The sequence below is a fragment of the Odocoileus virginianus genome, chromosome 10 (assembly GCF_023699985.2).
Source record: "Odocoileus virginianus isolate 20LAN1187 ecotype Illinois chromosome 10, Ovbor_1.2, whole genome shotgun sequence".
In the NCBI taxonomy this organism is placed as follows: Eukaryota; Metazoa; Chordata; class Mammalia; order Artiodactyla; family Cervidae; genus Odocoileus; species Odocoileus virginianus.
Genome location: NC_069683.1, coordinates 42,634,112 through 42,657,614, shown reverse-complemented (window position 1 = coordinate 42,657,614; position 23,503 = coordinate 42,634,112). Strand labels below are relative to the sequence as shown.

Sequence of the window (23,503 nt, the reverse complement as noted above, 5' to 3'; positions counted from 1 at the left end):
CCACGTGGTGAGTGTGGATGGTATCCACAGTGGCTTTACTTTATCCTCTTCTGATTATTAACCTTTTCTATCCACAACACAAAGTTATTGGCCACTGGATTTCTTCTGTGAAATTTCTGTTAAGTCATCTGCCCATTTTTAAGTGGATTCTTTGCTTTCTTAATTTACAGGAGTTCTTTACATATCCCCTTCTCATTCGGTGACCTGTCTTTCCTTGCTTTTCAACTTTGGAAAAGCCAGTATGGGCTGCGAGCGGCTTCATTGGAGCTCCCGGGATCCTGGGAGCTGTGCCCTAGACGCGGTCATCACAACGCTTCCCACCCTTTCCACCTGGACTGACTAGACGCGGCGCTGTGGAACGCGGATGCCGGGATGGATAGCACAGGCCCCGCCCTCTCGCTGAGGCCCCGCCCACAGCCGGGCGGCCTGAGTCGCGCGGGGCTGATTCTGTTGGCCCCGGTCTCCAGGGCAGCGCTGGGAGACGCAGGGCGGGACAGGGAGGCGCCAGCACTGAGGATGCGGGGCCTCCAGGGTCGCGGCAGCCAGGAACGCCGGGCAGGTGACAGGCATTTGCCTCCCAAACAGGGTGTGCGGTGCGCCCGAGCAGGGATTGGGGTGGACGGTGGGACCGTGGATGGGGACAGGAGAAAACCTCTCGAGGAAAGTGGTCCAGGTGGGGAGAAAAAGGAGCCCACAGCGGGAGCACTTCGGACCCAGATGGGAAGGACAGACGGTGGCCGAGGCGGGGACGGAGCCCAGGGGCCGGTGCTCGGGATCTGGAAAGACTTTGGCGCCCAGACTCCCAGAACAGCCCTATCCTGGGTTGATCAGGCCGGTCCGGGGCATCAGACACACCAGATCACCCATCACTTCCTGGGCCTTAAAATGCCCCTGGCTGCAGAGTCTTGTCCATCAGAGAATAGGCGGAGGGAGGAAATAAACGCCACGCCCCTTTGGGCAGCTTAGGACTTGTTCCAAAACAGCGTAACTTTTCCTCTGCAGTCGTCTTGGTGGATGAACCCTTAAAGCAGGGCTACATTTCACAGAAGAAAATGTGTTCTTCCCAGTACTAATGTAGTGGGCTGGGCCCAAGGATCTTGACGGGACCCCTTGGGAATGAGCGGTTTCTTGGTGCCACTGGTTTATCCCTGTCTGTCTTATTTACTTAGGAGATGTGTAAGCCTGTCTTTGTCTGAAATTTCAGTGAAAAACTTTGTGCCAGTAGGGAGCCACATTCACTGCATTTAGAAGTCCCATTTGCTAATTTTTTTTTTTTCAGTCATAAGCTTTTCCTTTTTTAATCCCATGCTTTTATAAAATCACACCTCCACAGATGACCCAACTTGGATGGTATCTGGCTTTGCTCCCTTCATTATCTCCCAAACATCAACAACAAAAATTCTGTCTTTTTCTATGAACATTTTTAATTGATTAACTCCAAGAAACCCTAGTCTATGTCATTTAAGAAACGAAGAGAAATAGAAGGGACTGAATTATTTCATGCAGGAGCAGTTCCAAATTGAAATATAATGATTATTTCAAGCTTTTTTAAGATCCCAAGTACAGTGACTTGAACTCTTAAAGATGTATTATTACAAACTGTTTTGGTTAAAATGTGTTAGTATTTGAGGGATCTGCTGCTTTCTAAAAATATCCTAAAAGCGAAGATTGATCCATTTATCAAAATTAAAATAATATGGTAGAATGAAATATATATTTTTAAAATAAGGCAATTAATACAAACAGTTTGACAAATAATATGTTAGTCTACCAAGAGGGGGGAACTTTAAGTTAAAAATAAAACCATAGATATTTAAATATCATATGTATTTCAATATGAATGTTACCTTTGGTCTCTCTTGTTTGTTAAGGTGCTTTCCTCCAAGGAGTTGAGGATGTTCCATAGAAACGTTAGCAACAAGGTCAACTGGGACTAAAAAGAAGGTCGTGTTATTTAATTAAAGAAAGGATTTGCCGAAAGAATAGGAGTAGACCATTAAAACAAATTTTACAGTAAGCTCTGATCAGAAAGGTTGTTTCTGTTATCTGACCTACAGGGGAAAAAATGGCATAAAGGCAGTGAGATAGAAGACAGAGCAAACAGAAATGCCAGCTAGAGATGAAAGGAAGCACAATCCAAAAACATCATTTCCTTTCAATTGTATCTGAACTCAAAGCACCCTTTCCGTAAACCATCTCATGGGTCTTTATGACAGCCCTTTGAGACAGGGAGGGCTCACTTGGAATCATACTCTTAAGTGAGTTAGAAGGGACCCCAGCTGTTATTCAGGCCAATCTTCCACCCAGCCAACATTCCCCAGGACAGCATCCCTTTCAGGTCCATGTGGATACCCAGCCTTTGCTTTGAATCACTGAATGGCAGAATTCACAAGGCCATCAAATCTTTTGTTGAACAGTTTTGATCATTATTATGGGCTTTTTATTAATACTGAGCTGAAGTTGATCTCCATGTTGCTGCTGCTGCTGCTAAGTTACTTCAGTTGTGTCCGACTCTGTGCGACCCTGTAGACGGCAGCCCACCAGGCTCCGCCATCCCTTGGATTCTCCAGGCAAGAACACTGGAGTGGGTTGCCATTTCCTTCTCCAATGCAAGAAAGTGAAAAGTGAAAGTGAAGTTGCTCAGGCGTGTCCAACTCTTAGTGACCCCATGGACCGCAGCCTACCAGGCTCCTCCGTCCATGGGACTGTCTAGGCAAGAGGACTGGAGTGGGCTGCCATTGCCTTCTCCAGGTTACATCCACCTAAATTATATATTCCTACCTGGTAGCAACCTGGATATCAAAGTCTTTCAAATGAAAAGTCAGCCAGTATAGGTCTAGGAACAAACTAGCTTCCATCATCTTTTCAGTTCCAACTGTGGAAACCATACTGTCTCCCCCTCCTTTATTTTCCAAAAGGCAGACCCTGAACCTGTTTAACTCTGTCCATAAATACTACTGAACACAGCATATATATATATATATCAGTACCCTGGATATTGGAAATAAGACATTGAAGTACTATCTGTAATTACCCATTTGGCTTTGTCCAATCTTATCTGTAACAGGCCCTTGGAAGCTAGAAAAAGGATTCCAGTCATTTGATTTCCTCAATAAAGCAGCATTTGATTACTTAGACTGTTTATGAGCTCTGCAGCAGAAGTGTTCCTGTAAATGGAAAAACACAATAGTTTTTCCAGTAGAACTTTCTCATACTTAGAAAAGGTTACAAAAGCCTGCAGATAATATAATGAGGTTCTCTTATTTAATTTTTTATTAATATTGGAATTAGAGATTTTAATTGTCACAGAATAACATAAATATAATTTTTTTAGGCAAATGCTTTTGTGAACCACAACTTTAAATATCCAGCCAGCTGCTGTCATCCACAAGAGAGAATCCCTGTTCATTTTTATATTTTTCTCAAGATGAGTCATAGTAAATTCATTCCCAAGTTGTCTATTCAATCTCCTGTCCACACCAACTTAAAGGTCCAGTCCACAAAGCCATCATTTAAGAAGGAAGACTTACATTTGATTTCAAAAGACTCTTTGGAATCTGACTCAGAAAGCCCCACTCAAAAGATCAAGTCCCGGTCTGAGCTTGAAGATCAAATTCAGGACAATGACATGGAGCCTGACAGCCTAGAGGAGGAGAACTTGAGTGAGACGGAAGAGGAAGCAAGCAGAAAAGCAGCGCAGAGGGCCTGCGAGGAAAACCTCCACACCCAAGATGCTGGTGCAATTAATAGGTAAGGAATTGGCTTGTGTAAGAAAACAGTGGGTTCTGAGATGCACTGTTACGTAATTACTGGTACTGTCTCAAGTGAAAGTAAGGACAGACTCTTGCTTGGGGATTTTCTTACTTTATAGTGGATATAATTGATTTACAATGTTATATTACTTTCAGGTATGCAAAGTGATTCAGTTATAGGTATACATATATCTAATTCTTTTTTCATTCTTTTCCCATTCTTATCTTTTTTCAATATTACCAAATATTGAATAGAACTGCCTGTACTATATACAGTAGGTTCCTTGTTGATTATCTATTTTATTTATAGTAGTGTGTACATGTTAATCACAAACTCTTCCTTTATCCCTCCCCCTCAACAACCTTTCCCCTTTGGCAACCAGAAGTTCATTTTCTAAGCCTGTGAGTCTGTTTCTGAACAGGCTCTTGTAACAAGCTCCTTTGTAATGTGTGTGAGACAGATCTCCAAGCAGTTAAGGGCAGCTTGGAGCCAAGATTGTTGATAAGAATAGTTATTAACGATAAGGACATTTGTATTTCTTATGCTCCTTACTTCCTGTCCATATTTCAAGTGTCTCTACTGCTATGACCTCACCTTGCAGAAATCCCAGAAAGCCTGATCTAGAAAAGTGCCATGATCATGGACTTAGGTGTTCTTGAGTTAGTCGAGGCAATGGTGTTTAGTGTATAATTTGAAATAAGTCCCGTTCAGTCTCTTGCAGTTTATTTTTTCTCTCCTGTGAAATGAGCCAGCCTGCTTCTCTCACAAGACTGCCATCACTGTCAGTGAGGTACATTGTTGGGGGGGACTTGAGACCTCTACCTGAGCCAGGAGAGGTCTACCTTCCTGGGCTTATATAATCACAGAGATTTAGTTTCTATAATCATCAGTATTTATGGTGTATTCACTTTATGCCAGAAGCTACCAAAACATCTAAGAAGATATAAATGAGTGCAATATTATTCAGTTTTAATGAAAATATAAATGGCACACTAGAGTACTTAAGTTCACAGCTATTGATTAGAAAGGGGTCTTGGGATGGTGGTAAGTTACAATGATCTGAAGCAAACCAAGTGGTTTCAGATTCTGCCACTGACTAGTTGTGTGACCTTGGCCAAGCCCATTTAAACTCTCTGTGCCTCAGCTCCTCATCAGTAAAAATGGGATAATAATAGTAGTTATCTCACAGTTTATTGTGAGGCTAAATCAGTTTGTGTGTGTGTGTGTGTGTGTATATATATACATATATAAAGTGCTTCATATATATATAAAGTGCTTCAAACAGTGACTCTAAGTAAGTTATGTATGTGTTAGATTAAAAAAAAAAAAACACTCTACCATGTTTTTTTTTTTTTTTCCAATAAACCAAAGCTGAAGGGTTGAGGAGGAGCAATGATATAAAGTTAGAAGTAGGGCTTAATTTTGTTAGCCAAGTAATAAGGGTGCATGGGATTGTAGAAAATAATGCCTTACCTTATTCTATTAAGTTTAAGGAAACAATTTTTACTAATGTGCAATATAAACTGCTTTTATTTATTTTTTTGAATTGGAATATAGCTGCTTTACAATGTTGTATTAATTTCTCTGTACAACAAAGTGAATCAGCTATGTATACAGACATCCCCTCCTTCCCAGACCTTCTTTGTGTTAGATGTTTTTTAAATTAGGGTTAAAATAAATTGAGGAAAGTTTATTGGAAGGCTTAGAACTTGGGCAGGCAGGGTTTTGGAAACTAGGCAAGATTTGGGAATAAAGAACAGAATTAACATGAGTGTGTGTTGCCCACTGAGCCCCATTTGATGACAGAGGATGGTTTTTGAATGTAGGGAAATTAGAGGAGGGGCCTGCTTACAAGGGCCCCTGTGGATACCACCAGCCCATGCCACGGATATGACACTGAACACAGAACTCAAATGATGTTTCCCAAGGATACACTCCTGGCGCAGGCTTTCATGAGAGCCCAGCCCTAAGTCTTTTCCCCCTTTCTTCTTTCTCTTTCACTGAAGATACTTTGTTGAATCGAGCTTGTCTGCTTCTTAGGGGCTGTCGGAGTAGCCTAAGTCCCCTACATACGAACCTTCAAGTCATGCACTTTCAAAGCTATGAACATATTATAAACCCTAATAGTACAATACTATAAAGGCCATTTTGTTAGTTGGGTACCGAGGGTAACTTTGTTAGACTTACAAATAAATTGGACTTAACTAACTGACTCTTCGAATGGAACTCATTCGTATGTAGGAGACTTACTGACAAATGATAAATGCTATAACTGAGGTGCAGCCACAGAGTTAGGGGGTGAAAGAGGGGCTTAAGAAGGCTTTAACCAGCTCGTCACCCCCGACTGAATGGGGTTGGGTACACCCAGAGGAGAAAACGCAGGTTCTTGGGGAGGACAGTGAGATGAAGCAGTATTCAAGGAAGATTATTCTGCAAGCTGGTGCATTATGAATTAGACGGTAAAAACACAGCAAAGAGACCACCAGATGGTAATAATTATAATGACAACAGTAATAATAATGTCATCTCTTTTGAAAGGCCATTGTAACTTCACTTAATTCTTCACTGCAATCCCACAAGAAAGTGCTGCTAGTCCCATTTTACAGGTCAGGAAAATGAAGCTGACAGAGATGAAGTCACCTAACATCACAGTGCTTTGTTACTGATGTTGAGGGTTTCTTTTTTTAAAAAAATACTTTATTTATTTATTTACTTTGGCCATGCAGTGCAGCCTGCAGGATCTTAGTTCCCCAACCAGGGATTGAACCCAGGCCACAGCAGTGAAAGCACCAAGTCCTAACCACTGGACCACCAGGGAATTCCCTGAGGTTTTTAATTAAGAAAAAACTCGAACCCACAGAAAAGTACAGAGAAAAATACCATCTCACCCTTATTGCCGTATTTGTTTCAGATATATTTTTTAAAACATAAAATGTTGCAGATAGTTTCCTTGTTCCCTTTCTCACACCCCTCTTCCTCCTCAGAGATAACCAACACATACTTTTTTTTCCGGCCTTGCCACGCAGCCTGTGGGATCTCAGTTTCCTGACCAGGGACAAGACCCTCATGGTGGAAGCATGGAGTCTTAACCACTGGACCACCAGGGAAGTTCCAACCAATACATACTCTTATATGAGTGTATTTCCTTCATAGCAATTTTTTATTCATTTCCTTCACAGATAATGAGTAGAGACATATGCATATAAAGAATTGCTAGGACTTGGTGACAATTTAGAACTGGGGTTGGAAAGAATAAGAGAAGGCAAAGATTACTTTAAGATTCTGACAACAAAGCATTGACAGAATACTTGTCCCAAGCCGTCCCTGTGCCAGACACTTGACATATATCATCTTATTTAATCCTTATGGCAGCCCCAACAGGTGGACACTATCATGATCCCATCTTAGAGACTGCAAATGAGGCTTACAGAAGCTGGTTATTTATTTCACCAGGGGCATGGTGGAGCAGCAAACTCCTGCAGTCTGACTTTATGCTTTAAACCATGTTTTTATTGTAGCACTAATCTAAGAGAGTCATAGTCTCCTAGGTAATAAATGGTAGTTTTATTTATAGAAACAGGGCATCAGGAAGGATAGGTATTCTTGTACTTTTATGAGGAAGAAACCAAGGTAAGGATCCATTATGTGACCTCATTTCCCCAATGTTGAGTTTTTTCTCTTTGAACGGTGCTCAGAGACCTGACTTTAACCTTGCTTTTTACCCAAGGACAATGTAAATACTATTCAATGTATTTTTTAAATTTATTTCTTCATTGAAGGATAATTGTTTTACAGAATTTTGTTGTTTTCTGTCAAACCGCAACATGAATCAGCCATAGGTATACATATATCCCCTCCCTTCTGAACCTCCCTCCCATTTCCCTCCCCTTCCCACCCCTCTAGGTTGATACAGAGCCCCTGTTTGAGTTTCCTGAGCCATACAGCAAATCCCCGTTGGCTATCTATTTTACATATGGTAGTGTTACGGTCTGCATACATCTCACCCTCTCCTCCCCCTCCCCCTGTCCGTAAGTCCATTCTCTATGTCTGTTTCTCCATTGCTGCCCTATAAATAAATTCTTCAGTACCATTTTTCTAGATTCTGTATATATGCATTAGAATATAATATTTATCTTTCTCTTTCTGACTCACTTCACTCTGTATAATAAGTTCTAGGTTCATCCACCTTATCAGAACTGACTCAAATGCATTCCTTTTTATGGCTGAGTAATATTCCATTGTGTATATGTACCACAACTTCTTTATCCATTCATCTGTCGATGGACATCTAGGTTACTTCCAGGTTGCTTCCATGTTCTAGCTATCATAAATAGTGCTACAATGAACAATTGGATACATATGTCTGTTTCAATTTTGGTTTCCTCAGAATATATGCCTAGGAGTGGGATTGCTGGGTCACATGGTGGTTTTATTCCGAGTGTTTTAAGGAATCTCCATACCGTCTTCCACAGTGGCTGTATCAATTTACATTCCCTCCAACAGTGCAAGAACGTTCCCTCTTCTCCACACTCTCTCCACCAGTTATTGTTTGTAGACTTTTTGATGATGGTCATTCTGACCGGTGTAAGGTAGTATCTCATTGTAGTTTTGATTTCCATTTCTCTAATAATGAGTGATGTTGAGCATCTTTTCATGTGTTTGTTAGCCATCTGTATGTCTTCTTTGGAGATATGTCTGTTTAGATCTTTTTCCCACTTTTTGATTGGGTTGTTTGTTTTTCTGTCATTGAGTTGTATGAGCTGCTTGTATATTTTGGAAATTAATCTTTTGTCAGTTATTTTATTTGCTATTATTTTCTCTCATTCTGAGAGTTGTCTTTTTCACCTTGCTTATAGTTCTCTTTGCTGTGCAAAAGCTTTTAAGTTTAATCAGGTCCCACTTGTTTACTTTTGTTTTTATTTCCATTACTCTAGGAGGTGGGTCATAGAGGATCTTGCTTTATGTCATCAAATGTTCTGCCTATGTTTTCTTCTAAGAGTTTTATAGTTTCTGGTCTTACATTTAGGTCTTTAATCCATTTTGAGTTTATCTTTGTGTATGGTGTTAGGAAGTGTTCTAATTTCATTCTTTTACACACAGCTGTCCAATTTTCCCAGCTCCATTTACTTGAAGAGGCTGTCTTTGCCCCATTGTATATTCTTGCCTCCTTTGTCAAAAATAAGGTACCCATAAGTGCATAGGTTTATTTCTGGGCTTTCTATCTTGTTTCATTGGTCTCTATTTCTGTTTTTGTGCCAGAATCATACTGTCTTGATGACTGTAGTTTTGTAGTATAATCTGAAGTCAGGAAGGTTGATTGCTACAGCACCATGCTGCTTTCTCAAGACTGCTTTGGCCATTCGGGGTCTTTTGTGTTTCCATATGAATTGTGAAATTTTTTGTTCTAGTTCTGTGAAAAATGTCATTTGTAATTTGATAGGGATCACACTGAATCTGTAGATTGGATTTGGTAGTATACTCATTTTCACAATATTGATTCTTTCTACCCAGGAACATGGAATATCTCTCCATCTGTTTATGTCATCTTTGATTTCTTTCATTAGTGTCTTATAATTTTCTGTATATAGTCGTTTTGTCTCCTTAGGTAAGTTTATTCACAGATATTTAATTCTTTTTGTTGCAATGGTGAATAGGATTGATTCCTTAATTTTTATATCTGATTTTTCATTGTTAGTAAATAGAAATTCAAGTGATTTCTGTGTATTGATTTTGTATCCTGCAACTTTGCTAAATTCACTGACTAGCTCTAGTAATTTTCTGATAACTATCTTTAGGGTTTTCTATGTACAGTATCATGTCATCTGCAAACAGTGAGAGCTTTACTTCTTCTTTTCTGATCTGGATTCCTTGTATTTCTTTTTCTTCTCTGATTGCTGTAGCTAGGACTTCCAGAACTACATTGAATAATAGTGGTGAAAGTGGACACCCTCGTCTTCTTCCTGATCTTAGGGGGAATGCTTTCAGTTTTTCACCATTGAGAATAATGTTTGCTGTAGGCTTATCATATATGGCCTTTACTATGTTGAGGTGGGTTCCTTCTATGCCAATTTTTTGAAGAGTTTTCCTCATAAATGGGTGCTGAATTTTGTCAAAGGCTTTTCCTGCATCTGTTGAGATGATCATATGGTTTTTCTTTCAAATTTGTTAATATGGTGTATCACATTGATTGATTTGAAGATTGATATATTGAAGAATCCTTGCATTCCTGGAATAAACCTAACTTGATCATGGTGTGTAAGGTTTTTGATGTGTTGTTGAATTCTGTTTGCTAAAATTTTGTTGAGGATTTTTTCATCTATATTCATCGGTGATAGTGGCCTGTAGTTTTCTTTTTTTATGTTGTCTTTGTCTGGTTTTGGTATCAGGGTGATGGTGGCCTCGTAGAATGAGTATGGAAGTGTTCTTTCCTCTGCAATTTTTTGAAAGAGTTTTAGAAGGATAGGCATTAGTTGTTCTCTAAATGTTTGACAGAATTCTCCTGTGAAGCCATCTGGTCCTGGGCTTTTGTTTTTTGGGAGATTTTTTTATCACAGCTTCAATTTCAGTACTTGTAACTGAGTTGTTCATAATTTCTATTTCTTCCTGGTTCAGTCTTGGAAGACTGAACTTTTCTAAGAATCTGTCCATTTCTTCCAGGTTATCCACTTTATTGCCATAGAGTTGTTCATAATAGTCTCTTATATCCTTTGTATTTCTGCACTGTCTATTGTAACCTCTCCTTTCTCATTTCTAATCTTGTTGATTTGATTCTTCTCTCTTTTTTTCATGATGAGTCTGGCTAAAGGCTTGTCAATTGTTTATCATCTCAAAGAACCAACTTTTAGTTTTATTAATCTTTACTATTGTTTCTTTCATTTCTTTTTCATCTATTTCTGCTCAGATCTTTATGATTTCTTTCCTTCTACTAATTTTGGGGTTTTTTTTTGTTGTTGTTGTTCTTCTTCTTCTTTTTCCAGTTGTTTTAGGTGTAAAGTTAGGTTGTCTATTCAGTGTTTTTCTTGTTTCTTGAGGTAGGATTGTATTGCTATAAACTTCCCTCTTAGAACTGCTTTTGCTGCATCCCACTGGTTTTGAGTTGTCGTATTTTCATTGTCATTTGTTTCTAGAAATTTTTTGATTTCCCTTTGATTTCTTCAGTTACATGTTGGCTATTTAGAAACATGTTGTTTAATCTCCATGTCTTTGTGTTTCTTACAGTTTTTTTTTCTTGTAATTGATATCTAGTCTCATAACATTGTGGTTGGAGAAGATGCTTGATATGATTTCAATTTTCTTAAATTTACTGAGGTTTGATTTGTGACCCAAGATGTGGTCTATCCTGGGGAATGTTCCATGTACACCTGAGAAGAAGGTGTATTCTTCTGCATTTGGATGGAATGTCCTGAAGATATGAATGAGATCCTTCTCATCTAATGTATCATTTAAGACTTGTGTTTCCTTATTAATTTTCTGTTTTGATGATCTGTCCATTGGTGTGAGTGGGGTGTTAAAGTCTCCTACTATTATTGTGTTACTGTCAATTTCTCCTTTTATGTCTGTTAGTGTTTGTCTTATGTATTGAGGCACTCCTATGTTGGGTGCATAGATATTTACAATTGTTATGTCTTCCTCTTGGATTGATCCCTTGATCATTATGTAGTGTCCTTCCTTATCTCTTGTAATATTCTTTAAGGTCTATTTTGTCTGATATGAGGACTGCTACTACAGCTTTCTTTTGCTCACCAGTTGCATGGAATATATTTTTCCATCCTCTCACTTTCAGCCTATATGTGCCTTTAGGTCTGAAATGGGTTTCTTGTAGACAGCATATATATGGGTCTTGTTTTTGTATCCATTCAGCCAGTCTGTGTCTTTTAGTTGGAGCATTTAATCCATTTACATTTAAAGTAATTATTGATATATATGTTCCTATTGCCATTTTCTTAACTGTTTGGGGTTGATTTTGTAGATCTTTTTTCTTCTCTTGTATTTCTTAACTATATAAGTCCTTTTAACATTTGTTGTAAAGCTGGTTTGGTGGTACCGAATTCTCTTAACTTTTTCTTGTCTGAGCAGCTTTTTATTTCTCCACTGATTCTGAATGAGATCCTTGCTGGGTACAGTAATCTTCATTGTAGATTCTTCCCTGTCCGTATTTTAAATATATCCTGCCATTCCCTTCTGGCCTGCAGAGTTTCTGCTGAGAGATCAGCTGTTAAACATATGGGGTTTCCCTTGTATGTTACTTGTTGCTTATCCCTCGCTGCCTTTAATATTCTTTCTTTATCTTTAGTCTTTGTTAGTTTGATTAGTATGTGTCTTGGTATGTTTCTCCTTGGGTCTATCCTGTATGGAATTCTTTGTGCCTCTTAGACTTTATTGGCTATTTCCTTTTCCATGTTGGGGAAATTTTCAACTATAATCTCTTCAATAATTTTCTCATACTCTTTCTTTTTCTCTTCTTCTTCTGGGACCCCTATAATTCGAATGTTGGTGCATTTGATATTGTCCCAGAGGTTTCTGAGACTGCCCTCCGTTCTTTTCATTCTTTTTACTTTATTCAGAAGTTATTTCCACCATTTTATCTTCCAGCTCACTGATTCATTCTTCTGCTTCAGATATTCTGCTATTGATTCCTTCTAGAGTATTTTTAATTTTAGTAATTGTGTTGTCTCTGCATGTTTATTCTTTAATTCTTCTAGGTCTTTGTTAATTGATTCTTGCATTTTCTCCATTTTGTTTCAAGGTTTTTGACCATCTTTACTATCATTATTCTGAATTCTTTTTCAGGTAGTTTGCCTATTCCCTCTTCATTTATTTGGACTTTTGTGTTTCTAGTTTGTTTCTTCATTTGTGTAGTATTTCTCTGCCTTTTCATTATTTTTTTTAATTTATTGTGTTTGAGATCTCCTTTTTCCAGGCTTCAAGGTTGAATTCTTTCTTCCTTTTGGTTCCTTTTGGCCCTCCTAAGGTTGCTCCAGTGGTTTGTGTAAGCTTTGTATAGGGTGAGATTTATGCTGAGTTTTTGTTTGTTTGTTTGTTTTTCCTCTTATGGGCAAGGCTGAGTGAGGTGGTAATCCTGTCTGCTGATGCCTGGATTTGTATTTTTGTTTTGTTTGTTGTTTAGGTGAGGCGTCCTGCACAGGTACTACTGGTGGTTGGGTGATGCTGGGTCTTGTATTCAAGTGGTTTCCTTTGTGTCAGTTCTCACTATTTGATACTCCCTAGGGTTAGTTCTCAGAGAAGGCAATGGCACCGCACTCCAGTACTCTTGCCTGGAAAATCCCATGGATGGAGGAGCCTGGTGGGCTGCAGTCCATGGGGTCGCTAAGAGTTGGACATCGACTGAGCAACTTCCCTTTCGCTTTTCACTTTCATGTATTGGAGAAGGAAATAGCAACCTACTCCAGTGTTCTTGCTTGGAGAATCCCAGGGATCGGGGAGCCTGGTGGGCTTCCGTCTGTGGGGTCGCACAGAGTCGGACACGACTGAAGCAACTTAGCAGCAGCAGCAGCAGGGTTCTCTGGTAGTCTAGGGTCCTGGAGTCAGTGTTCCCAGTCTAAAGGCTCAGGGCTTGATCTCCTATGTCACAAAGTAATTTAGTGGAAGAGATGAAATGAGCACCCAGCTCTCAGTTTTCAATCCAGTGTTTGTTTTCACTACACAGGATCCCCTTAGAAGAGCCATTGATTCTCTATCTTTTTCAGAGCACTGGAGGAAGAGACAGTCACCACTCAAGAGTAAAAAGAAAAGTAACAATTTCACAAATCCATAGTAGCTAGAAGAATGTGACACTTTAGACTCCAAGGGAGCCCCAAAAACATCAATGTATTTTTAAATAAAGAATAATACAAAGTCAAAAGCATGGTTAGGGCCTTGGTCTTCTGATTCACAGATCCTAAAATAATGATATTTTCCTTAGACTGACTTGCCTTGGAAACATTAATGAAAGACTATAATCCTCAGGATTAGAGTGGGTTATGGCCCTAGTAATTGTTTGACTGTGCAGTGCTTCATACATTGACTGTTTGGAGAACCACTTCTCTAATACAGAGGAAAACACAACCAAAGCATTTAGTCAAATAGTGCCTCAAAAATATCATCCAGGGACTTCCCTGATGGTCCAGTGGCTAAGATTTTGCACTCCAATGCAGGGGGCCCAAGTTCAATCCTTAATCAGGGTATAGATGCAACATGCCACAACTGAAAAATCCTGCAACTAAGGCCCCAGCATAGCCAAATAAATTTTTTTTTTTAAGCTTTACAAAAATGTCATCCAGTTGAGCATTTCCTTACTGGCCCCTTTCTCTGTTCATCTTGGAAACTTTTCCTAGGTGTATCGTTGCTTGGATCTGAGTAGCCTATGAGTTGAGAAATACACAAATTGATCACAGGCTGTCAATATGAAATTCAAGAGGGCTTTCATTTCTGTCAGGTAGATAGCATTCTGGGAACTGTAGTTCAAAATAATTAGTCAAAGCCTTGTCTTAAAACCAAGCAAATCTCTTTTTTCTTGCTTTTATGGGCAACCATTTTAAAAGCTGCCTGACAAGTCACTTGAGCTCTACTCTTGTGTTTTGATGTTACTAGAACCTCCTCAAAGCAATTACTCCCTTGTACCTCAGCAAAGTCAAGCCTCAGCTCAATGTATATGGATTAGAAAAACCTTTTACTTAATAGAAATTTGAGCAGCATTGACTACAGTGAATGAATCAAGAGTGGAACGAGGATCTTCACGTGATAATCCTTAAACCCCACTCCAGAATTAGCCTTATGACACTCGGCACTCAGGGAAAAAGAGATCAATGTAATTCTTAGAGCATTAGAAATAACCTCTTCAGTCCTGTGGCCCTCTGAAACCTCATATGTTAAAAAAAAAAATCAGAAAGCAGCAATACAGTAACTGGTATATGTGTTTGATAAGGTTTTATTTACAAAAATACTTCAATATAATTAGCTACTATTTGGAGGACCATTTGCTAGATATATACTATCTCATTTATCCCAACAAGAGGCTCTTAGACAATATTATCCCCATTTTGCAGATGGGGAACCAATGCTCTGAAAGTTTTGTTAGGTGTACATAGCTACTAAGTGGCCGAGCCAGAAATTGGACCGAATGAACTGTCTTCTAACTCCAAAGTCTATGTCTCCAATTTTATGTATCTGGATAGGTGATCAAGGTCTGATCTGGTCAAGAACTCAGTTTTGCTATCAGAAATTAAAGCTGTAACAGCTTCAATATGGACTAAGGCCAGATTAAATATGCATATAAAATGATAAATTTTAGTTAAGTAATACAAATCTGTAATGGATCCTGTGTCCTCAGAACACATAAACATTAATGGTATTTTACTTTTGGGCAGGAGGATCATTTGTTGTTGTTGAGTCACTCAATTATGTCCAACTCTTTGCAACCCCATGGACTACAGCACACCAGGCTTCCCTGTCCTTCACCACCTCCCAGAGCTTGCTCAGATTCACATCCTTTGAGAGTCCATAAGAATAGGGTCACAGTAACCTATATTCCCCAACATATATTTCCCTCCTGGAAAACAGACTGTTTTCCTTCAGTGAAGCCTCTCTCATCACCTGGGAAGCAGAGCCCTCACCAAATATCCCCCATCCTGTCTAACAGACCACCTTGTGCCAGAAATTACTGGGTGGAAGACAGGTGTGAGAAGGTATTCTTAGTTAACTTGAATATTCAGAATAGACTGAAAGTAAGAAAAGGACTCAGGAATAATCATCTGCATTTTTGTGGTAGTATATAATTTTTCCTCTCAAAAGCTTTCACATATATATATGTGAAATATATAGTATTTATATATAAATATGCAGTGTGTGTGTGTATGTGTATATATATATATATATATATATATAGTTGACCCTTGAACAAAATGAATTTGAACTGAATGGGTTCACTCACATGAGGATTTTTTGTTAATAAATAGTACTACAGTAGTACAAAACCCACAATTAGTCGAATTAGTGGATGTAGTACCATGGATACAGAGGGTGGGTCCTGCCACTTGAGCACCCACAGAATCTGGTATTCTCAGCATGTCCTGGAACCAATCCTTCACACATACCAGGGACGACTATATGTTGTTTCCAATTAATAATACAAGAATCAAGTGAAGTACTAAATGGTGATTTCTAGGACTTAAATATTAGTATGGGATAAGCAAAACCAAAAGTAGGTAGAGAGACTTAGTAAAAACCCAAACTCAGAATTTTAACTTCCCCCTCCAATTTCCCACATAAGATACATTTGAGCTGATGAGAGATTACTTCCTCTCATAAATGTCACAGAGATTTTTTTTATCCCTCTGGTTGGGAGAGTAAAGACACTTGAGGCTAGGTGTAACATTCTAGTTTTATTAAGGACGTTCTGAGAGCTTCCAGGCATCAACTTTCATTCCTGTTGGTTTCTAGCAACACTCATCCATGTTAATTTATGTTGTCTTGATGAGAGAGATTTTCCATTTAAGGTCATTGGCTGGCCAACCTCTTCAAATGCATTCTACTCTATACCCAAGGGCTTCCCAGGTAACTCAGTGGTAAAGAATCTGCCTGCCAGTGCAGGAGATGCAAGAGACACATGTTTGATCCCTGAGTCGGGAAGATCCCCCTGGAGAAGGAATTGGCAACCCACTCCAGAATTCTTGCCTGGGAAATCCCATGCACAAAGGAGCCTGGCGGGCTACAGTCCATAGTGTCACAAAGAGTCAGACACAGCTTGAGCATGCATGCACATGTATCCAGTCCTATGGGGTTCACACAGTATTTGGCAATAGCTACTAGCATGTTGGTTATTTATTTCTGATCACATGGGTATCATCATATCAAAGTGACCTGCTGTCATAGGTATTGGTCACTGCTGACTTATGTTCACTTGCTCACAATCTATGCAGCAGTCAAACCCTGATGCATTCCTCAGAGCAGGCATTGTGCCATCATGACAGACGAGCAGTCAGAGGAAGAACTGAAGTGTGTGCGTGGGCATGAATTGTGTCTATTAGAGGCACAGTCCCCGCCAGAAATGCTAATGCTACCATGACTCCTGGGGTTTTATTGCCCTCGGAGACGACCATGAGTTCCTTTCCAGCTTATTTCCAAATGGGGATGCGTTATTGTGTTAAAATAAGTAAATAAATAGTGAGTCTGAAACCTCACAATGTGTTATTGAAATTTACATCACCTACAGTCCTGCCAGTTTATCAAGAGGAAGATTATAACCAAGTAACTGAGGAGATAAGTTTAATTCACAACCTTCACTGTATTCATCTGTTTCTACTCCCTGACAAATTTGGAAATGTGGAAGTCTTTGGTTACTATAATTTTTTAATGGATTTAAAATTTTCCCCCCAACCCCTATATGCATCGGTGAGTTCCCCATGATAGGCCCAATTCAGTTTTTTAAATGGTGGGTTCTTAGAGCTGTTTGGTCTTTTCAAGTTCAGCCTATCCCTTACTGTATTAATAAAAGGTGGAACCTGAGGCCTAGAGTGGATACGAAACTTACCCAAGTTCACATAACTGCTCAGTGGCAAAATCTGGACTAGGGCTCAGGTGTCAAGACCTCTCCAGTGCTCTTCCAATGACATCACAGCTACCTTGCAATTCCAATGCCATTAGTATCTGGCAGTTAAAATACAAGAGAGGACTTCCCTGATGGTCCAGTGGTTAATATCTTGCCTTCCAATGCAAGGGATGTGGGTTCCATCTTTGGTCAGGGAGCTAAGATCCTACATGCCTCTTGGCAAAAAAATAAATAAATAAAATAAAACAGAAACAATATTGTAACAAATTCAATCTAGACTTTTTAAATGGTGTGTGTGTGTGTGTGTGTGTGCGCGCACACATGCGCTCAGTTGTGTGACTCTCTGCAATCCCATGGACCATAGCCCACCAGGTTCCTCTGTCCATGTAATTTTCCAGGCAAGAATACTGGAGCGGGTTTTCTTAAAAATGGTCCACATCAAAAAAAAAAAAAAATCTTAAAAGAAAAAAGTACAAGAAACTATTTAAAGAAAGTGTAAGCACCTGGAAGTACTGTCAGGCTGGGTCTCTGCCTTTTAGCTACTGTTTCTGGAGGATGAAAAGAACTGCTGAGCCTTCCACAGAAAACGTCTGGCAGGAGCACTGTAAACTCACTGAAGGAGGGAATTCTGTTTCTAAATACGATCTGTGTCATACAGCATTTCCCTTTTGAGGATGCAGCCTTTGTTTCACGTAAGATAATCTTAATGGAAACAAGGTACTGGAATTTCACATTGCAATTACTAGCATGCCCTCTTAAGATAATTTATTTTAACTCACAGATTGTCCGTGAATCAAGACTGGTACTAATAAGAACCTGGTGCAAATATTTGGTTATTTTGCAGCCAAAAGCTGTTGTCAAAAAAGGGAGACTTTGGTTGGAATCATCCAAACTGTATGACTGCAGTCAACAAAATTCACCAGAGAATAATCCAACCCCTTCACTTGTGGATAGTCTTTGGCCTTTGGTTCATTAAACTACTTTTCTTCTATTAAAATGTTTACTTTTTTTTTTAGCAGAATAAATGCCTGTATTAGATGAAATTTCTGGGTTGTAAATAGCCTTCCCAAAGGATTTCAACATACTTGTGAAACCTTTTTGTTTCCTACTTGCAAAAGTGATTTTTTTGATCCTTTGGATTTATTTCATTTTATTTACTTAAAAGCTGTTGATAAAAAGATTACGATGAGCACAGAATTCAGAAATCCTTGGAAACAATTGTCAGTTTTATTGCTCCTTAAAGAAGCATTAAAAACTGTACACTTAAACAGAAATTGAATTTGCTGCTCATATCCATAAAAGATTTAATGGCATATAAATTGGGAATAATTGTTCTGTTTAAAAGGATTAAATTAAACCTAAATCAATAATAACATGTGCAGTTTCAATTTAACTGCCTACTTAAAGTGGCAAAGAAATAACTGCTAAATGATTAATAGCAATGCTTTTATTCACCTCCTTGACAGGCAAAATGGCCAGTTATTGAATATTTTATTATGAGTGCAAAGGATGTTAATTGTACTAGAAACATGCTCTAATTTTAGTAATTTTTTGATTGAATACTCAACTGAACACGAAGCTCTTCGTCAAATGGAGATTTGATTTTATTTGGACTGAAGTTGTCAGTCAGTGCTCAAATGTGGTCCATTAGAGACAGCAAATAGGATGGCATATGCCTAGGAGACCACCCTCCCCTTCCTCTCTGCATCCATCGCTAACCTGGGCATCTGAAGGGCAGACCTGGCATCTGTTGTCTGAATGGCAACAAAAGCACTGTGTACTCATTGTCTAACCTCCATATCCAATGGGGAGAAAACAAGGTGCGTGTTGTGTGTGCACATGATTACTGATGAAGGAGCACTTCACACTCATTTTGTTCCAGTGTGTTGACCTGGACCACACAACACAATGGAGCTTCTCAGCACACAAGCTCAGAACAATGGGGTTCTTTAGTATCATGTTCTATTTCAACCATTAGATTTGTTTCCGTGAAGTATTAAAGCTTTTCACACTCCTGAGTTTGCAAAACATAACCTCCCATTTGTCCCTACATATGGTTTCCATCAAAAGGGAGAGAAAGGGGGATGGTTTAAGATAGTCATTGTAGGTGTATGCAGTACAGTATAATTAAAGCACTTAGAAGAGCCACATTTTCTCTTTCTAATCTTGTAAATCCACATTATTACAGTGTCTCTTCAAATGATTGGTTCAAAAATATCTTTCACAGCCAGAACAACTCAGTATTTCTGATATTTCAAAACCTTCTGAATTTTCCAGACTTCATTCAAAACACCCGTCTTTTCCACGGTGTGTGATACTGCTTCTGTGGGCAGTGTCCGATGGCAATTTGTTGAGGCTAGAAATTACATCTCCTTCTGAAAGTCTAAAATAATTGAATTCTCCCAGTTTTATCTTCCTCATCATCTCTCAGCACTGCCTAAAATTTCTCATCGTGTGGAAACACAGACATTTCTTAATCCCATTTTCCTAAATCACAGTTCAAACAGATTCTCCAGGATGCCTAGTTCTTGGAAAAAAAATTTTTTTTTAATTTTTTAAGATGGAATATTCATTCTTTCAGGCCACTAAGGTGCCACTTAGTGCATCAGGAGACAACAGTGTGTCCTGGAAATAACTTAGGCCCGAGGGAGAAAAGAATCCCTTGGGATCCATCAGCAGGAAGCAGTGCTGTGTCATGAGAGAGAACAGGACGCGCAGCCACAGACCGCAGGACGGAGCTCGCTGGCACGCGCTTCCACAGCAGACCCTTCCTGGGACCTTCCTTCCTCTGTGCCAAGAACACAGTTCTAGGGACTCCCCCGGTGGCCCAGTGACTAAGAATCCGCCTTGCGATGCAGGGATGCAGGCCCGATCCCCAGTCAGGGAACTAAGATCCCCCATGCTGCGGGCCAACTAAGCCCTCAAGCCCCCACTAGAGAGAAGCCCGCGTGCCACAACGAAGACCCCCTGTGCCACAACTATGACCCAACACAACCAAATATTTTTTTAAAAGCAAACACAAAAAATAAGAAAGTTACATTTAAAAAAAGAACATAGTTCTCAGCATATATATGTATACCAATGTGCTTAATACTCTCAACAACTATGAAGTAGGTACTATTATCTTTTCTTAGGTAGGTACTATTAGCATCCTCATTTTATTGATAAGGAAACTGAAGCACAGACAAGTACAGTAACTTGCCCACACTCCCACGGTAACTGGCAGCACAGGTAACTCAGCGCAGGCAGTCTGCGACTTACTCTCCAAGCCTCAGTTTCTTCATCTATTAAATGGGCATAATAGTGACACCTCCCCATAGGGTTGCTCTGAGGTTAAAAATGGAGATTCATTATAAGCATTCCCTAGATCAGCACGCCCTAATATGTGCTATCTTCCCAGAGCCAGCACTCTACAACCCACCCTAGGAAAGCAGTGGGCCAGTGGGCCCCAATAAGATGTGTCACTTTAAAAGAATTTGTCCGTTATTTTTGAGTCTTCATTGCTTTTCTCTAGCTGTGGAGAGCAGGGACTACGCCCTAGTTGCGGTGCTAATGCTTCTGTCTGCGGCGGCTTCTCTTGTGGAGCACAGGCTCTAGGCTCACGCGCCTCACTGGTTGCAGCCCATGGGCTCAGTAGTTGCTGCTCCCAGGCTCTAGAGCACAGGCTCAGCTGCTCCACAGCATGTGGGATCTTCCCGGACTAGAGACTGAACCCGTATCTGCTGCATTGGCAGGCTGATTCTTTACCACTGAGCCACCAGGGAGGCCCAGATGTATCACCTTTAAGGCTGCCAGCCCCTGCTTTAAACAGTGCAGAGAAGGCTACCTGTTCTAAAACTTTCCCCCCAAAACCATATATAAGCCGTAGATAACCGTAGATAAGCCCTTTGAACACTGCATTACTGTGCCTATCCAAGTGTATCTATGTCTTACTTTGTTCTCTAACAGTGATTTTGCTAAAGTAAATCCAAACTTTCAAGTTAATGGAGTTAAGCCATACCCTTCATGGAATTTACAAAGCCCTGCAAAATCTCACCTCGGCTTAACCCTGAGCTTCACTCCTCAACCGTCCCCACTCCTACCCTCCACTTTATCCAGGCAAAATTTGTTCTTTGAAAGCCCCATGTTCTCTTGCCCCCTGTTGCTTTTTACAAGTTGTTTCCTCAGCCTGGCTTAGACTCTCTGCACCTCTTAGCCTTCGATATCAGCTAAGCCATCAATGCCTTCAGAAAGCTTCCCTTTCTCCCAAGATGGGACTGGATGTCCCTCCTGAGTCCTGATGGCCCTGTTCTCCTGCTCGGCGCACTCATGACTCTAGTTGTAAATCGCTCACTTCCTGGTCTGTATCCCCAGCTGAGCTCACCACCATCTCCCTCCAACTTGTGTGGGGATGTGCAGTCATGTCCAACTCTTTGTAAACCCATGGACTGTAGACCACCAGGCTCCTCTGTCCATGGAATTTTCCAGGCAAGAATACTAGAGTGACTTGCCATTTCCTATTCCAGGGGATCTTCCCGACCCAGGGATCGAACATCTCCTGCATTGACAGGCGGGTTCTTGACCACTAGCACCACCTCCCCTTAACTTAGTACGTGCTCAATAAACATCTACAGAATCGCTGAACAAGCAAATGCATGAGGAAAGTTAAATTCTGTCGAATCAAGTGAATGAATGAGGAGAGTTAAACTCACATTTTCCTTTGAATATATCATAGATACGGGAAAATGGCACATTTCTTCATTTAAAAAAATATTTTCTATCTTTATTTACTTGAGGATGTACTTTCATCTTTTCTTCCCCATCTAAACAACCACTGCTGAACCTTATACTTGATGCAGCACAAAATAAGCCCTAAAGTCATCCACTGGTTTGGTCCAAAGAAAACAGCTTTTCTGCATGTTTAAATCCTGATTTACTACTGTTGGATTTTTAAAAATATATATAAATATCTAATGCTCAGTTATTGATTCAAGCATCACTTTTTACCTCTTCTGTCCATAGCACAGGGCAGAGGTTAGGGAAAGGAAGGCCAGCCCTCAGTCCCTGCTGCTCAGGACCTGACCTAGGTGAGGAGATACAGTGGCCACGGTGAACAGTGAACTAAACACAAATACAGCACATGAATTAAGCTACATTGTCTCATTTGGATTTTATGCAAGAATAAATATAACTGAGTCCTAACTTACGGATGAGAGAAACTGGCTCAGAGATGACATGGTCTACCAACTGAGGCACAGACAGGTAGTGATGGACCCAGGACTTGAGTCCAGGTCTGTCTAGTCCCAAGTCCAGATTATGCCCTGCTAGACTAACCCCTGCCCCAAGGTCAGTAGCGGACATCGCACAGAGACCTCCTCAAAGCCCCAGAGGCAGGCAGCCCTGTGGAGTTCTGGGAGTGACGAGTCACACGGTTTGATGTCAGTTTCCTGACAATCATGGACCATCCATCCAGGCGCTTTGATGGAGGAGAATGTCATTTTTCTTCCCTCAGTGGAAAAGGAAGAGCAGTCCATCCCAATAAGTTTTCCATTTTAACATGTGAACTACAAATTCAGAGTGACAAGGGGAACTCCCCGGCAGTCCAGGGGGTTGGGACTCGGGGAGTCCTAACTGTGGCCCAGGTTCCGTCCTGGATCGGGGAACTGACATCCCATCCAGCAAGCCTTGCATCATGGTTAAAAGAAAAAAAATAAAGGACACTAAAAACTCAAAGTGACAATTTAGCAAGATATGGAAGTTGGGGCTTTCTGCTCTAGTTTTTGCTTTACATCAAATCAAAGAAATCTAGGTTCACATTAAGAAGACTAAATTAGCATTAGGGGCACCATTAGTTTGTTTACCCAGCATAAAATTATGTCCTCTGTAAACGGGAATATCAAATAGCATAAAAAGCCCAGATGATTTACATTTTCTTTTTGATTAGAGGATTGCATCTACTGTACTCGAGGAAGGAAAATCTCTCCCATTTAGCTTTTGAAGATCAAAGAGGCCATTAAATATGCCCATATTACCAGCATTCTTTTTTTCCTTTTTTGATTAAGACTAGGAGGTGCTTTACAAATTGAGATCGTCATGGGGAAAAATGGAGGACTTGATTTGGGGTCATATGTACTGATTATGGACCCATTCATATGGACCAGATAGGACCCTATGCTTAACCTTTTATTCATATAGGGCTTTTCTACAGCTTAAAACACACACTGA

At 40.0% G+C, this 23,503-nt stretch overlaps 1 protein-coding gene across 6 annotated transcripts in view; it reads left to right on the top strand.

Annotated features, from left to right (window-relative positions):
* The first annotated feature begins 451 nt into the window (after nt 1-451).
* The window catches only part of JHY (junctional cadherin complex regulator), an 80,574-nt gene continuing 57,522 nt past the window's right edge, over nt 452-23,503 (top strand). For 5 of the 6 annotated variants that reach the window (XR_002311057.2, XM_020878596.2, XM_020878515.2 and 2 more), the window contains exons 1-2: nt 452-559; nt 3,335-3,750. Coding sequence is in view for 5 of the 6 variants with exons in the window: in XM_020878596.2 (XP_020734255.2) it covers nt 3,428-3,750 (323 nt within the window). In the remaining variant the exon portion in view is untranslated. Of the gene's footprint in view, nt 587-3,334; nt 3,751-23,503 lie in introns of all 6 variants that reach the window. The other variant, XM_020878440.2, reaches the window with a different exon arrangement.